Source organism: Sciurus vulgaris (assembly GCF_902686455.1).
Source record: "Sciurus vulgaris genome assembly, chromosome: 5".
Taxonomy (NCBI): Eukaryota; Metazoa; Chordata; class Mammalia; order Rodentia; family Sciuridae; genus Sciurus; species Sciurus vulgaris.
Window position 1 is genome coordinate 143,965,273 of NC_136465.1, and position 17,172 is coordinate 143,982,444.

General features: G+C 35.2%; 1 protein-coding gene across 3 annotated transcripts in view; it reads left to right on the top strand.

Moving 5' to 3' along the window:
- Window positions 1–17,172, top strand: part of TMTC2 (transmembrane O-mannosyltransferase targeting cadherins 2) — a 458,982-nt gene that overhangs the window by 259,483 nt on the left and 182,327 nt on the right. For all 3 annotated transcript variants that reach the window (XM_079143057.1, XM_079143058.1, XM_079143056.1), the window contains one exon: window positions 11,202–12,030. In XM_079143057.1, coding sequence (XP_078999183.1) covers window positions 11,202–12,030 — 829 coding nt within the window. The remainder of the gene's footprint in view (window positions 1–11,201; window positions 12,031–17,172) is intronic.

Sequence of the window (17,172 nt, forward strand, 5' to 3'; positions counted from 1 at the left end):
TCATTTGTTCATTTAACATTGAACTTACTCCACATTTAGCAGAAGACACATCTTTATAGTCAATCATATTCCCATATTAAAAAAAAACATTAAACTGATGCTATTATGAAAGAACGTGTATAAGGTATAGGTATATACTAAGTTGTATTTGTATATAAAATCTTTTCCTTTTGATGTCTTTTGTTTTTTCACAGGAAAACTCCCACACTCATTAAGTGGCTGTCCCATTATGATATCTTTGAGAGAAGACTGCTGTATCTTAGCCTCCCCACTGAGTGAAGTCTCATTATAATTTGTCTCTTTATGTTTCCAAAATGCTGGACTCACATGCTCAACTCATTAATGAGACTGGAACGCATCTCACAATGGCGAGTTTGTCGCACTAAAGCCACACAGTTAAAAGAATGTTGCAGTTTAATCCATTGGTGCAGGAAATGAATTTGAACTGTGCACTTGCCCAGTTGAGGAGAGATTGATGGAAAAAAGTTCCTTTTCAAAATTAAATTAATTGAGAGCTATTTTAATTTTATCCGCCCCCCCATTACGTGTATTCTTAAAGTATGGGGAAAGGAATTTAATACAAACCGAAGCGTTTTGCTAGTCAATCAAAGAAGTGTCCTCTCTACTTTTGTTTAAAACATTTTTTTGTTGTTGTTGTTCTTGTTTCTTAGGTCACAAAGGATATTTTCTTCACATATTTTCTTCATAAAGGCTGAATTGTTTTTGTGGCTAACCTGATTTGACCATAGTGCACTGCCTGGTGGGAAGTGTTAAACCTCTTATTTTAAGCTAAACAAGATTACTCTGAAGACTGGCATTCAGGGCTTGCTTTTAGTGTAATGGGTTAGGGGCTGTAGCACACCCCTTGCAGTTGTACTAATTGAACTCTTTGGGCACTTCAGTTTCAAATAGTTAGCTCTAGAAAGGGCTTGCCATGGGTACGCACGAAATTGCTAAGTGCTTGATTCCCCCATGTTAAGTTAATGAGGAAGAATGGGTCACCATGCCAACGAAAACACCATAGCAATGGGCTGAGAAGCATCTTTCCTGGGATATTTGCTTCCCATTTAGGGGCTTCTGATATGCTACAAACGCTGCAGAGTGTCAGACAAAAACCAAATAGGATCTGAAATCAGTGTTATCTCATGCAATGCACATATGCAAGTGTGGTCAGTCAACCTGAATTTCAGTTCATTCCATTTGGAAGGCAGTTAAAATGTTCATGTGGTGTTAATTTTTAATTGTTCATTTTTCTTTGGTAATAGCTTTCAACAGTGATTGAACAGAGACTATCTATTTCATTTCCTTTGGTTTCTAAGTGCATTTTATTTGAACTTTTAACAACCACTTTAAGTGGACTTTATTTTTAGGACAGTTTTAGGTTTGTTGAAACATCCAAAAGACAGAGTTCCCATGTACTTTACATTTAGTTTACCCTACTATTAACATCTTGCAGTAGTATCATATACCTGTAGCAATTAGTAAATCAGTACTGATACATTATTAACTAAGTCCATAATTTCTTCAGAAGTCCTTTTTCTGTTCTAGGGTACTGTGTAGGATGGTACCTTGCATTTATTTATCATGTCTGCTTAGGCTTTTGATCATGACAGTGCTTCAAACTTTGATTTTGAAGACTTGCAGTTTTGAGGATTCCTAGTTAGATATTTTGTACAAGTGTTTTTATTTGGAATTTGCCTGAATTTTTTTTAAGTCTGGGTTCATAAATTTTGAAAGGAAGAACAAAGATGTCAAGTGACATTGTCATCGCATCACAACAATGATCTATTTATTCTTTAAATAGCCTGTCCTAATGCTGACCTAAATCACCTGCCAGAGATGGGGTTTTCAGGTTTCTGTGCTGTTAAGTCACTCCATCTCTACTCTCTCCAAACCCTCTTCATCTTGTAGATTCTTTGGAAGAAAATCATTATGCACAGAACACATTTAAGTAGTGGGTCCTTGTCTTTGAGGATAACAAATTATTTGGAATTCTTCTGCAAAGGAGACTTGTCTCTATTATTTATTTATCATTATGGACTCCTGGATATTTATTGCATATTTTGGGTTACCTTATAATCTGATACTACTGTACTTTGTTGTTCCAATTGCTCTAGCTGCAGCCGTCCCAAGCCCTTGAGGCCAATGCCTGCTTCCCATTGATGCTTTGCTCTCCTTATAGCTGTGGTTTGTTAAGCATCTCCAGCCTTTCCTGCACTACAGCTGACTCTAGGCTTATCTTGTATATTTCCCATCAGTCCATTTCACCAAGAAGCTCTCCATCTTTTTCTTGGAAGGTGGTGTTAGGAGCAAAGATCTAGAGACAGGGTAGGAATCATTGAAGGAGTAAATGAAATATTTTAAAATCAAACAAATTTTAAGCAAAATTAATAAAAATTTCAGATATGATTAAAAAGAATAGATGATCAACTTAGGTTTTTTACTTATATATTTTTAATATTCTAAATAAAATATTTATTGCTGTTAGTTGGTGTCCGGTATGAATAAAGACTGTGAGAAATTTTAAACAGACTGATAGTTGCAATTGTAATTGAAAGAAGAAAAAGTGTATAAATTACTGTCCTTGGTGATCTTTTACTACAAATTAACTCAAATGTGTTTGATTTTAAACTTTGGTTTAATATCATATCATTAAATGAGATTCATTTAATATGCTTTGATGCCCTGAATTTTTGTGAGCATTGTCTCCTTTCAAGAAAACATTGCTTAGAAAATTATAATGAAGTCTAATTTTCTTGCAAATTTTCATAAGCAGATTTCAATCTGTAACTGATTTATTAAGCTACATTACGCGTTTAGATGAGATGTACTCATGGTTTCTATTGGTTATTTGTACTCAAAGAGAAACATGGTATGTTAGAGTCAGATTAAGTAATTGAAGAATTCCTCGAATCCAAAATGATGAATTTCCTAATAAAAGATTTTTATGCCCCTAGTGTTTAAATTCTTTCTTCACAAAGAATAGATATGCCCATTCATTGAAATTCTTTATATCTTTTGAAACACCAAATATTAAAATTCTGTTATGTTACCTGTTAGCATGGGTAATTATTAATAAGAAAACCCATTTTTCTTTCTTTCTTTCTTTTATTTTTTTGGTACTGGTATTGAACTCAGGGGCACTCACCCACTGAGCCACATCTCCAGCCCTATTTTGTATTTTATTTAGAGACAGGGTCTCACTGAGTTGCTTAGCACCTCGTCATTGTGGAGTCTGGCTTTGAATTCATGATCCTCCTGCTTCAGCCTCCGAAGCCATTGGGATTGCAGGTGTGCGCCACCGCCCAGCTCCTATTTTTTCTTTTAAAGGGAAACAGAACTGCCTTGATAACTTCATTATGGCAGAATTTTGATTAGTCTCATGAATACGACCTGGTAATAATTCCTAATTATATTTGTAGCCATGCATTTCTTCATGTCATGTATTCAGAAAATTGTGCTTTTATGTTCCATTTCAGGGGTGACTATTCAATGAGAACAATTTTGGGAAGAATGGGGGTTAAGAGAAATCCTATATTGATGTAAGGAAAGCTATGATTTCAGTGATGAATGGGGGATAGAAAATAGATGGTGCTGGGTTTTTGTTATGTCTGGATAGACTTTTCTCTCAGTCTTAAAACTTTCAGATACTGATTTTTATCTACTTCATTATTATAACTACTATCATTGCCAAGGGCTTAATTTGGAATTAAATGAGCCTTGCACTTAAGTAATTTATTCTCATTTGTTTGCCAAAACATGTGTCTCATGATGGTTTTAATACTCCAAGGCAGAATGTTTACATTTTTCTTTCATTGAAACTCAAATATTCCTTTCAATTTCATTTATGTCCCAGAAAAGCTGATATTCAAAGACAATATTGAGGCTGCCATCATCAATGGCAATTTTCCATGAGTAAAGGGAGAGGGTAGCTGTTGTAGATGAATTAGTTGTATTTTGAGTCACTTTTATTTTAGTTTTTTTAATCAAAAACTTCCATAGAAGAAGATAATCCACCACAGGGCTCTTTAAAGGCATCAACAGTAATTAATATGGCAAGCACTTTTCATGAGCTCCTGCTTCATAATTCAGGCGCTGCATTGGGAAGATTTTGGTGTTCTGTGATTAGTTTCGCATCATTTGCTTCTTAAGCGATGACTATGTTCTTTTACTCCCGTTAGTGTGTCAAAAGAGTAGAAATAAAGTTGTTAGCTGCAAACCTTATATTCTTGGCTGATTTTTATTCTATGACTTTTCTATGTTGGGCAGTTCCCACAAAACCCCTCTAAGCCAGTTATGGTGGCATGCACTTGTATTTCCGATGCGGCATGAGGATCAAAATTTCAGCAAATGTACTTCAGCAAAGCCCTTAAGCAACTTAGTGAGATCTTGTCTTAAAAAATAAAAAGGGCTGGGGATATGGCTCAGCAGAAGGAAAAAAATGAACTCTTAGAATTTTATAATTAGAAAATATTGAGAGTAGAGCTAATATCCCTCTTTATTTTAAAAAAGAAATCTAAGAAAGATGAAGATAGTGGAACTCAAATAGTTAAGATTTTCACAATGTCATTTTGTGAATATGTAAATTAAAACATGAAGAAACCTTGTCCATTTCATCAGTTGGCACGGAATGTGTTTGATGAGCATTTTTTTTGTGAATATGCGAAAATTTCCCATTTCTAATTTTGCTTTTAAAAGAAGTTGTAGTCAGGAAAATGTTCCTGAGGAACATATACCACGGCTTCACTATGTGCGATTCATGAAAAGAGGGATTGAGAGATGGTGTGTAAATGTGGACAGGTAAAAAGGCTCAGTTTCTATGTGGTGACAGTCAAGTTTTGGGTAATGGTGCATTGAAGTTGTATCCAGTATCACTTATTTTATGAGTCTTCATGTAGGTTATTGGGAGTACAGATTTTGTATAACAGGATTAACTTTCAAGTAAAAGTTTGAGAGTCAAAGTTAGTTTAAGAATCCTTTCGTCAAATGCCTACAAATGTCAGGCTCTATGGTACCCTCTTGGTGATTCAGAGATATGTCAACCTTTGTAGATTAAATCTAAAAGCAAGCTTTTGGATGATAGTGAAATTTTATAGCCCAACCTATGTGCATTGTGTGATGTGATTTTGTCAACTTGAAGGATTTTCTAGCAAAATTATGGTAAGTTTCACAAAACAATTGTAGGTAGTATTTTGACATGGCAAATAATTTTATTTTAATTTTGGAAACATGAAATAACTCCTCTAAATAACAAATATAGAAATGTACAAGAACTAACACATCAGATACCTAAGTTACTATAACCAGAACATAGATTTGTTAACTTATTATTTAAATATTGTTTCAAGCAATATTTCATCACATAAATATAAGTTTAAATGTATTGGATTATCACATCTGGTAGGGGGTTTTGTGTGTTTTTAGGGGCTGTGGATAGATAAAACCACTCACAAATTCTAAGCCAGTTTTGCCTCTTATCCATGGACCCATCTCTCAGAGATTTCATCTTACATTTGGTGTTTCACTTGGAGGAAAATGCCTTGTATACATATATATTCATTTATGAAAAAAAATTTTTTGAATGACCTCTATGCATATTTTGTATCTTCATTTTATATATAGTTTTTTTCCTTTAATTGCCATATGAATTCAAATTATATGGATAGTCTATGACTTATTTTTATAGTGCCCTATTGAAATTTTTGGCAGTTTTTTTTTTTTTTTCTTTCTTTCTTGGTATTGGGATTTAATCCAGGGGCCTTCTACCAGTCATCTCTATCCACAGCACTTTTAAAATTATTTTTATTTTAAGAGAGGGTCTTGATACATTGCTGAGGCTGCCCTTGAATTTGTCATCTCCGCTTTAGCCTCCTGAGTTGCTGGGATTACAGGCATGCTTCACCAAGACTGGCTCTTTTTTTTTTTTTTTTTTTTTTTAATAACAATTTTGCATTAGATGCTATGTATTTCGACTTGAGGGGTTTTACTACTATGTATGTAATAAATGCATATTATGAAATCATAGGTGAAAAAATTTTTATCTTACTATACTTCCAGTATACTATACTTCCAGTATACTATACTTCCAGATTCCCCACTAAAACTGACAATTTGTATTTTCCCAATAATTTGCGATTGTTCCTGTTTTGACACAATTTCAGGGATATTGTATCCTAGTGTGTAATTTTTTCATTTCTATCTCTTTGAAATAAATTTAACTTTTAACATTCATTTTAATTTTTATTAACTAATGAGATTGTGCATCTTTTCAGAAGTTTATGGTAGTTTCTGAATTTTCTGTCTTTATATATTTATTCATTTATTTACCCATACTGGAGATTGAACTCAGGAGCACTTTACCACTGAGCATTATTCCTAGTTCTCTTTTGTCTTTTATTTTGAGGAAGGGTCTCACTAAGTTTCCCAGGCTGGCCTCTATTTTGTGATTCTCCTACCTCAACCTCCTGAGTCGCTGGGATTGCAGGCATAAGTCATTTCATCTAGCTCTGTTTTTATTTTTAATTCCTTCTTTCCGTATTATTTTTGCTTTCGTTATTCATAATCAAGAGATTTTTATTTATTTATTTATTTATTTTTTGCAGTGCTGGGGATTGAACCCAGGGCCTTGTGTTTGCAAGGCAAGCACTCTACCAACTGAGCTATCTCCCCAAGCCTGAGTTTTTTTTTTTTTTTTAATTCTGTAAAGAAACCCTGTCTTTAATGTGTTGCAATAAGACTTGGATATTTCAACCCTAAGTTCTACTTACTATTATGACTTCAATGCCTTTTTAGCCTGGATACTGTGATACTCATTTATTACATTTAAGAATTCAATTTGTGCCAGAGTCTAGGTGAAAACATTACTTATGTTTTATTTATTTTAAATGAGGAAAACATACCTTAAAACTGTGAAATTAAAGTCAGAATCCAACAGCAATTTTATTGTCTATACTAAGAACTGGACTTGTACAGATGTGGAAAGATTCTCAGCTTTGTGCACGATAGAATCCAACAGAAATTTTACTAAGCAGAAGTTATTCAGTTTTTAAAAAGCTTATAATTGATATGGATGGACCTTTACATTTAAAAGTTGCTATCTAAGACACTATGACTCTTCTCCCAGAGTTTTTTTTTTTTTTTTTTTTTTTTTAAGACAGGGCAGAATGTGAAACTCCGACAACACATGGTCTCTCATTTTTCTAAGGAGAAGTCTACAAGTCATGGGTTGAAGAGTACCTATCCTATCCAACAACCTTAACCATGTGTTCAAAGAAATAATTACAGTTAAGCTCCTGAGCTGTAATTTTTACCTATTGCTCCTTGTCAAAGATTGTATTTAGGTCATGTTTAAGGTTGCCACACTTTGAAGTCTCACCTTTGTGTGGATTTTGCTCATTTTAGCTTTCAACTTTCTTATCAACTCATTGGAATGCTTACACCTCATCTCTGGGCTCATCTCAGGAAAGCCGTTGCTGAATCAGTCTGATACAACAAACAAGCAAAAAAGATGTCAAGGCAAACTGTATGGTTTATTAGTTCCTGGTCATAGCCCAATAAAAATTTGCTAATTTAATTCATAGGCTAGAGCATAGTGACAAAATTAGAAATTAAACCTTTTTAAGGCCTTAAAAACAAGATGAAAGAAAAGAAAGATTGTAGGATGAGTGAATGGGATTAGAGAGATTAGGTTTTATCAGAATCCCCTTTTTTATAGGTGATAATTTTTATAAAATTTTATGAGAGACCATTAAAGAGACTTGAAAGTTGCAATTTAAAATTTAGGCTAATGTACAGGTAGTAGTACATTTCAAGGCTTAGAAACTCTTCTATTGTAAATATTTTAGTATCACCCTTACTTACTGGTTGGCATATATAGTGGCATTTATATAATAACCCTTATAGATCGCACCATTCAGTTAGAATGAGTGGATGTGAACATTTGTTTCAGACCCTTTAGTACCTATTAATCTTAATTATTATGTCTGTTGTTGAAATGGAAAACTGTTTATGAAGTGTTTTCAAATATGAAGTACTACATTATTGTTAGCATTTTATTACTTGTGTTCATTTTATATATATTTTTTTATAATGGGTAATATTTATTTTCTTACTCTTTAAACATTTTTTTCATTTTCCATTATTATTTATTTAAAAATCATTTTGTTGAGGTCTAATATGCATCAAATGCAATACATAAATTTCAAATATTTAACATAATTTCATACATATGTACATATATAAATGCAAATGTACATATACATATGAAGTCATCATATAATATATATAATATTTCCTTCATGTACTTGCAATTTTTTAAATTTGTGCTTTTAAGATATACATGACAGTAGAGTATATTTTTATGTATTATATGTACATGGAATATACCTTTCCATTTTTGTGATTGTGCATGATGTGGATCCTTTTCTTAATTCTTAGACTTTTATATATTTTCATTAAGAAGTTTTCGTTATTCACATTTTTGTTTTGTAGTTCACTATATTTACATGTTATTTTAGCATTGTAATCACTATAATAATTTTGAACACATCTTCAATCCCAATGTTTCATTTTGATAATTACTAAGATTTAATAAATTATTAAACATAGTTTGTTTAAAGTTAATAAATGAATAAAGTAGTTTTGCCTTAGGAAAGGATAGGTAGCTTTGGTTGGGGAAATAAAATCAAATTGTATAAATGTTAAGGCTGACTTTATCTAGAGTTTCAGAAGTAGGAAAGAACTGGACCATACTGATCTTCCCAAGTGGAGCTTTTGCTGTCTACTTCTCTGATTACCAATGTTTTTGTAATGCTTTTTCTCTTCTTCCTTGCTTCTCTACTTATTGCCACCACAAAGTATCCACAAGACATTGTAATAGAACTGTCTTGTTTACACTTTGAAAATGGTCTTTTGGTACAAGTTCAGAATTTGATTTTTTTGGGGGGAGTGTATTGGGGATTGCAGGGGCACTTAAACACTGAGCCACATCCCCAGTCCTTTTTATTTTTTATTTTGAGACAGTTTCACTAAGTTGCTAGAGACATGCTTAGTTGCTGAGGCTAGTCTTTAGTTTGTGATCCTCCTGCCTCAGCCTCTAAATCTGCTGGGATTATAGGCATGCCACCACCATGCCTGGCTAGAATTTGATATTTTGAGATAAGTGTTCTACGTCCTGTGATGTCTTATCCCATTTATTTTTGTCAAATCCTATGTTTCTTCCTTGTGTAATCTAAAATACTCAATTATATATGACTAATTGAGTTGACTAAGATAGAATAAAGTATGATTTTTATGTCATTTTATTTTTATTTGCTGAAATTAAGAAATTCTTGGGCTTTTCTTGTGTACAGTTTCAAAAGAGCAACTGAATGGTTTGCAGAAGTGCTTAGGTATAATGAAGCTCTGCACTATATCATTTTACCAAGACAGACCTGGAAGTTCAAGATTCATGATGGCTGAACATGATTAATCCTTCTACCATTGAAAATTCAACATAGTATTTGGATTAATGTCAAGCAAAAGTCTGCCATGGGTAGTTGTAAAACACTAAGGCAGTTAATGTTATGAAATTAGCATTAAATATAACAGTCCTACCTCTTAAAATTGTTCATAATTTCAACCTGTTTTCTATTTCTCATTTATCTCTTTCTGAATTTTTGTATTCTAAATTCCTATCCCTTCACTTCTTTCATTCTCAGAATTACCTCTCACTAGATTTTTAAAAATTTTCTTCAAAGTAATTTTGGAAGAAAAAAGGGACATGATCACCAAAATTGGGGGAAGGGTGAACCAACACATCCTAAATGAATCACAAACTTTTGAAAACAATTGTTAGTAGAGGAAAACTTTCAAGATCTTAGGATAAGATCTCATTACTGAGTTTAAAATTGGGAAATACCATAATCTGTGTTTAACAAAGGTCAGAGTCATCAAGTAGAATATTGTGTTGCTCCCATCTTTAGATTTTGAACTAGAGAGGACAGAAGAGATGAAGGAAATGGGCAAATTTGGAATGAATTATGAAGTTGAGGTTGAGACGACTTGATAATGAATGGAATGGGGAAGGGAGGCCCTGAAGGAGACATGGTTACGTGGTCTTACCATTTTCTAAGGGTGGGAATGGTTGGAGTAGGACCTATTTATTAGTTTGCTGGAGGTGGGAAGTCAAGGGTTCTCTTTTAAGTTTTTCGGGTTTGAATATTGAGAGTGAATGTGCCTATCGGCAAGTCAATAAATGACAACAGAAGTTAAAATGCATGAAGGTGAAGTCTTGTAAAGCTTGGGATTCATAAAGAGTGCTAACAAATGTTGGATTCCACCAATGTCGGTGACACCATGGGACAGCCAATGGAAGCCTAGTTTATAAATTCTGCAGGTAGATTCAAGACAACGAAATGGAGACTGGCATAGACAAAACCGCATGCTCTGACTGCCTTAGATCTGAGAAGAATATTAACATGCCCCATCTTTTTTGCCATGACTCTTTGTTTTCCCCCCAAAAAATTTAAATTATAAACTTAAAGAAGACATTTATTAGGTGCCTACTATATCTTATGCAATGGAAGTACTATGCCAATTGTGGTCTTTTGATTGGACACCAAGTCTAAAAGGGTAATACTTTGAACCATTTCTCAGAGGTTATGATATAGAGGTTTTGGAATTAGGAAAAAAAAAAAAAAAAAGAAAAAAACAAGAAAGGAAAAGATAGCCAAAGTTGCCTACATACCAGGCATGGTGGCACATGCCTGTAATCTCAGTGACGTGGGAGGTTCAGACAGAAGGATCACAAAATTGAGACCAGTCTCAGCAATTTAGCAAGGCCCTAACAATTTAGCAAGTCCCTGTCTGAATATCAAAAATAGAAAAACAAACAAACAACAACAAAAACAAGGGCTAAGGATGTGTCTCAGTGGTTAAATGCACCTGAGTTCAATCTCTAGTACTAAAAAATTAAAAACAAACAAATAAATAAATGTTATATACAAACTAGGATTCCACAGTCCATTTTTTTTGAGGTTAATATTTCCCAAGCATCTTTAAAAGGCAGTGAAAACAAAGTCACATATTGGAGACATGATCCTGTGCATCCTGTGGTTTTACTGTGTATTTAAAAATGTATTTCATCTCTTACTGTTAAGTGAAAATGTCCCCATACTGTATTGACAATGACCTTTATTTTTCTCCCTCTCTTTTGGTTTCAGAGGAAGAACTTGTCTCTCTTTCTCAGCATTAGTTTGTTAACTTTCTGGGGAACCTCCCTTTTGGGGGCCCGCTTATACTGGATGGGAAACAAACCACCAAGCTTTTCCAACTCTGACAACCCGGCTGCTGATTCCGATAGCCTGCTGGCTCGCACGCTCACCTTCTTCTATTTACCAACCAAGAACCTCTGGTTGTTGCTATGCCCAGATACTCTCAGTTTTGACTGGTCAATGGATGCTGTGCCTCTGCTCAAAACAATTTGTGATTGGAGAAACCTACACACTGTGGCCTTCTATACCGGACTCCTCCTCCTCGCCTACTATGGATTGAAGAGCCCAAGCATAGAGAGAGAATGCAATGGGAAAGCTGTAACAAATGGCAAGCAGAATGCAAACGGACACAGCTGCCATTCAGACGTGGAGTACCGGAACTCAGAGATTAAGCCCAGCTTTGCATCCAAAGTAGAAAATGGCATTAAAAATAATGTATCAGAGAGAACTCAGCTCCCTTCTACGGAGAACATTGTTGTTCTGTCTTTATCTTTGTTGATAATACCCTTTATTCCTGCCACAAACTTGTTTTTCTATGTCGGCTTTGTAATTGCAGAGCGAGTATTATATATTCCTAGTATGGGCTTCTGCCTCCTGATTACAGTGGGTGCCAGAGCCCTTTATGTCAAAGTCCAAAAGCGGTTTCTCAAGAGCTTGATTTTTTATGCTACAGCTACATTAATTGTTTTCTATGGACTCAAGACTGCGATCAGGAATGGAGACTGGCAGAATGAGGAAATGCTGTATAGGTCAGGGATAAAAGTAAACCCAGCTAAAGGTAATATTTTATTTTATGCTTTTGCCTGGGCAGGTTAAACTTTTCATTTTTTTTTTTTCTCTTTGCTTGTTACCTTAAAACCCCAGTATTACAGACGAAGAGATCCTTTTATGTAATGCCTGTATCTTTCATTATTTTTTAAGAGATGTACAGTAAAACACATTTAGAAGCATATTCAGCATTGCATACTTGGAATAGGGGAATATTTTCCTGTGTTCCTGAAGAAGTAGGACTCATGTTCTTTAGACATATTGAGTGTCATCTGAATTTAGAAAATGCTTGGTTTCCACACTTCACAATACTGACTTTGGATATATCTTTCATCCAATAATAAAAGTCAGGTCATCTCACATTAAGAATGTTCTAGCTTTTCTGTTTTCTAAGGATTGCCTGAGGAACTCCCAGAAGCATTGGAGGTAAGGCTCCCTCTGAATCCTGGAGCTGTGTCTCTAGATGTCAGTGTGTGCACTAGCATTTGAGAGTCACCTCTACCTTACAAAGGTTAAATCATTCAGGTGTCACCAAACAGTTGGCCTATTCTTAGTAAACAATTCTTAAATCACTTAGGGAAACCATTTTTTCACTACAGAAAGAAAAAAAAATTGATTAGAGCTCTCTTTGTAAGCTTTTGGATTAGAAAAGTATTTTAGCAAATCTCAAAATTGATAGCATAGAAATTAGTTTCCTTTAAAGCAAAAATGAATAGTTAAAAGCTGTTACAGTGGATTATTCTAGTTTAGGCCATTTAAATGGTGATGGAAACCAGAGAATGATTGAATGAAAATAAGTGTATATTTTTAGTGCAGAAATATATCATAGTAAATAGTGCCAAAAAATCTTGTTCTACATAAGTCATTTTTTATTCACCCTTTAAATTATGACTGTATAGAATTTGAACTAAGATTTTTCTAGTCATTCCAATATAATTCCATATCAGTATTCAAATACCGAAGGTGGGAAACTGTTCCAAATGTATAAAATGGCCTGCTAATATGTATTGGGATATATATCCAAAGATCTAGATACCCAGAAGCAGCTTTGGCATCCTTGTCTGATTGGCACAAATTAAGTCAAGAAGTTCAGTAAGCAAATACACATTTCCTTAAGCCAAGGAACTAATTGTTGGTACTTACAATGCTTAATAGATTGCAGGGATTTTAATGGAAAGTAGAAGCATTAAAGTTGAGCTAGGGCATAGCATATAATTCCTCAATTCTCTTTAAAAAATCATTACCATGTGCCTTTTTTAGGTAGTGAGTACTGCACAATTTATTGAATGCCTGAATCCAAGTCTTGCTGTAAAAATGTTTGCAAGTCATTTTTGCAGGGTACTTTTCAAATTGTTTTTTCTTCACTCGAAGATATAAGTATGCGGAATCAGTCTGTGTTGCCAGTGTATTCTCCCGTGGTTTAAAACGGATGCATGGCAAGGAATAAAACAAAAATCCCCAGCATGTTATTTGTATCGGTGTTATTTTGAGGATTTATTAAAATTTTGGGTTAAATTTCAGGCTAAGCTAATGTCACAAAGGGTTAAGATAACAAGGGCTTAAATAAGATAGAACTGTATTCTTTCATGTTGCAATCTAAGTGTGTGCAGTGCAAAGCTGATAAGGTGGCGCCGTGGGTTTTCAGGATCTGTGTTCCTTGTTTGTTCCCTTGCCATCTCAGTGGTGTCACCCTGCCCATGTGGTCCAAGCTGTCTCATTATCACATCAGCACTTCAGCTGACAGGAAGAGGGGAGAGAAAGGACCAACTGTGGGTGTACCCGTTCTCACTGAGAGCAAATCACTGAGATTGCACGTACCGTAGCAGTATTTGCTTACACACTGTCAGCCACACCTAGCTACAGGGAAGGCTGTGAAGCGAAGTATCCAGCCAAATTTTATTAATCTAGAAGATACTCAGATACTAGAATGGAATAGCATCTCTGTCCCAGAGTATGCGAAAGCATTTTGTAAACTTATAGGTATTTTTCAGCACTATTTACTGTTACTGCTGTTATTTAGGATTTTGAATATATTTTTGTTACATGGTTAAAATGTTCAATCATTTCTTCATTCATTCACTCAAATGGTTATTACCTTGGTTTCTAAGATATTCCTAAATTTCCTAACCTTAAAAAGTGCTATAGTATATGGGAACTCCAAAATACTATTGTTAAATTAATGTATAACCAGTAACTTAAGTCCCTCGAGACATCAAAAATTGAATTCCTGAAACTAGCTGACCCACCCCTGTCCTAGCCAACTGCTTTGCTTGCAATCTTCACCATCTCCTTTGATGGCAACTCCATTTTCCCAGAAACTCTAGCCAAAAACCTGGAAGTCCTCCATGCCTCTTCTCTTCCTTTTCTACCATCACATCCATTCCACCAGTCATTCTTTCTGCTCTGTCTTCAAAAGTACATCAGGAACTTGACCCCTTTGTACTACCTCCAGTGCTACCATCATGGCCTAAGCACCACCATCTTTTACTTGGAATATTATCAAAAGACTCTTAGCTGATCTCCTAGCTTCTATTGTCTTGCCTTTCAGCATGCCTTGTAATATTTTATTTCAAGGCAGATGTAATGTGTTTTGTAGTAGGAAATGAGGCTTTAGTGTGAGGTTTTGTGTTAATGTGGCTAGGAACTGAACTATATTTCATGCTTGCTATAATCTTAAGTGGCAGAAGTGTCACATTCCTCTAGTGTCCTCATGTTTTGTATCCCTTGTTGCCTTTGAGCTTCCTTAAGGACTTAATTTATGTTTTGCATATCTCTATCTACAATCTATTATTATATAGGAGCCTTCTGGGTGTGGCATAAAAGTGTGGCAGAGGTGTTCTATTATCTCATGATTGAATCTCTGCTTCTCTGGGATGTGACCTTCACAAATGCTTCTTGACTTTCCCTGTGTGTCACTTCCAGTTGGGACCAGAAGGCTAAATGTTGCTGGAGAAGAGGATGCCCTTCTTCCATAATTCTGGGATAAGGCTTTGGTAAGGTCTTTCTCCTAGAGAGTAGGTATTTGTATGTATAATGCTGTGGGTATATTTCATAAAGCTTTTACTATCCCTACCATTCCCCTTGCCAGAGCTGGGAAAGCATTTGTCTTGTTTTTTTACGGTGATATCTCAAGCAACTGGTCAAAATTACCAGTTAATGGTTTCTAACAGTTTCTGTCTTCAGCAATTCCTGCTCTGGGTTAGCTCCCCTCTGCCATGACTCTGGATTTGCCTGACTCTCTAAATCTCAGAGTTGCAGTGACCTTGTGACTACAGAATGCTGATGGATCCAAGAGAAGTCATTGATTTTCAGTTAGCTCAGCTGTTGCTGCTTATAAGGATGGGAGTGATGACTTCCTAGCTCTTTAAAGTCTGAGTCGAACCTTTGCTTCTGATGTTGTATGCCTTGGGTCTACACTGAGCCAGCACCCCTGTGAAACATGTCAGAGCATGTGTGGCATCTGCTACCCCTCTTCTACTGGTTTTCCATTTCTTTCCAAGTAAAAGTACACAGTCAGGGATAAGACCTTATACACCTACAAGCCTCCCTCTCTCCACTCCAGACCTGTCAGCTCCTTTGATGTGCCTTCTATATGCCTGGCAGACTCCCAATACTGAGCAGTTGCTTCTTACTGGCATGTGTTTCCCCAGATATCATCACAGGGGTCTCCCTCACCTCCTTTTAGCCACATTATCAGGAAGTACTTTATGTTCAATTATCTGCCCTGTTGCAGAGTACAGCTACCCTCTACCTCCGCTTTTTGAAGCATTACCTGCCCTCTTTCCATGTCTTTATTTTTCTCACTTATCACTACTTGGCATACTGTGTTTTCTCTACTTCCATGTTTATTGTCTGAATGCATTGTTGGCATGCAGTAAAACATAAGATGCAACAAGGAGGGGATTTTTGCATTTTTTGAAAAAAATTCCATATATGTACTAATGACAGTGCCTGGTACAGAGAAGGCAAACAGCAAAGAATATGTTGAATATAAATGTCACAGTGATTGTCCTTCTTAAGGAATTTATAGTCTGGGTAGAAACAGAATGTACATGCATGAAATAAGGCAAAAGTGTGAAATATGCTGTTGATGTACCACGCACTGAGGGATGCTTCATAATAAGAGAGATAGAATTAGTAGTAGAGTTGGTTTTGGATTCCAGGATTCCTTTTCATGACATATGCTTTCATTTTGATACAAGCAAAACTCTTTCATTCCAGGTTTCTAAATTTTTCTATTTATAACATGCTAGCGATAATTCTGGCTATAGTTACTTCCTGAGCAATTATGAGACTGGCAGTAATCTTCCTTAAGGGCAGATTTTTTTTTTTTTTTAGTATATTATGTTATGTGAGCATAGCTAAAGATTAGAAACCCTTTAAAGTCAGTCTTTTCTGAAGGTTTTTTGAGATTACAGACTGCAGTTAGTTTTATTTATTTATTTTTACCCCTTTGAAAGCCTTTGCAGATTTTGGAGTACTTCAGTCTATCATGAATATGATTTTAAGCCTCATGAAGCATTATCCATTAAAACTGCTGCCTTCAGTAATGGGTCCTGTAGACAGCTGCCAGTCATTAACTGATTGGATGCAAATGAGGATGGGTAAAGCCTGTCATAGTAACTGTGCTGCTAATTTATGGTTTAAATCTGGATAGTGGAGAATGATAGCTGATTTAGACTATGTAAACCACAAGTCCTGTCTCATTATGTGGTTGATAATGTCAGGAAAATACTAGACATAGTTGATTACTCTAGTTTGCTGATTTCACCATGACTCTTTACAATTTTATGCTTAGCAAAGAGGAAATTTTCTGTAATGACTGCCTTAATGAGTAAGGTCTTTGTATTTGAAAGGGTTTTCCTTTTTTCTGCCTTTAACACATCTTAGAAGCCATATTGATTAATAGTTGCTTGATAAGAGCATTTCTTAACTCATTACTAATCATTTCAGTCTGTGATCATTCTTGCTTGGCCTCTGACTTCAGCTGAATCCCCATGTGTCCTTTTCTCTGGGGAATTTGACACCATTGATCTCTGCTGTTGTGGCTGTCAGGACTCTATGCAGTTTTGACTGTCTCTCATTTCACACAGCACTATTTTCTATGATTTTCGCCTTCTCTCTCAATCAATGTATTCTTTAGGTTCTGTCC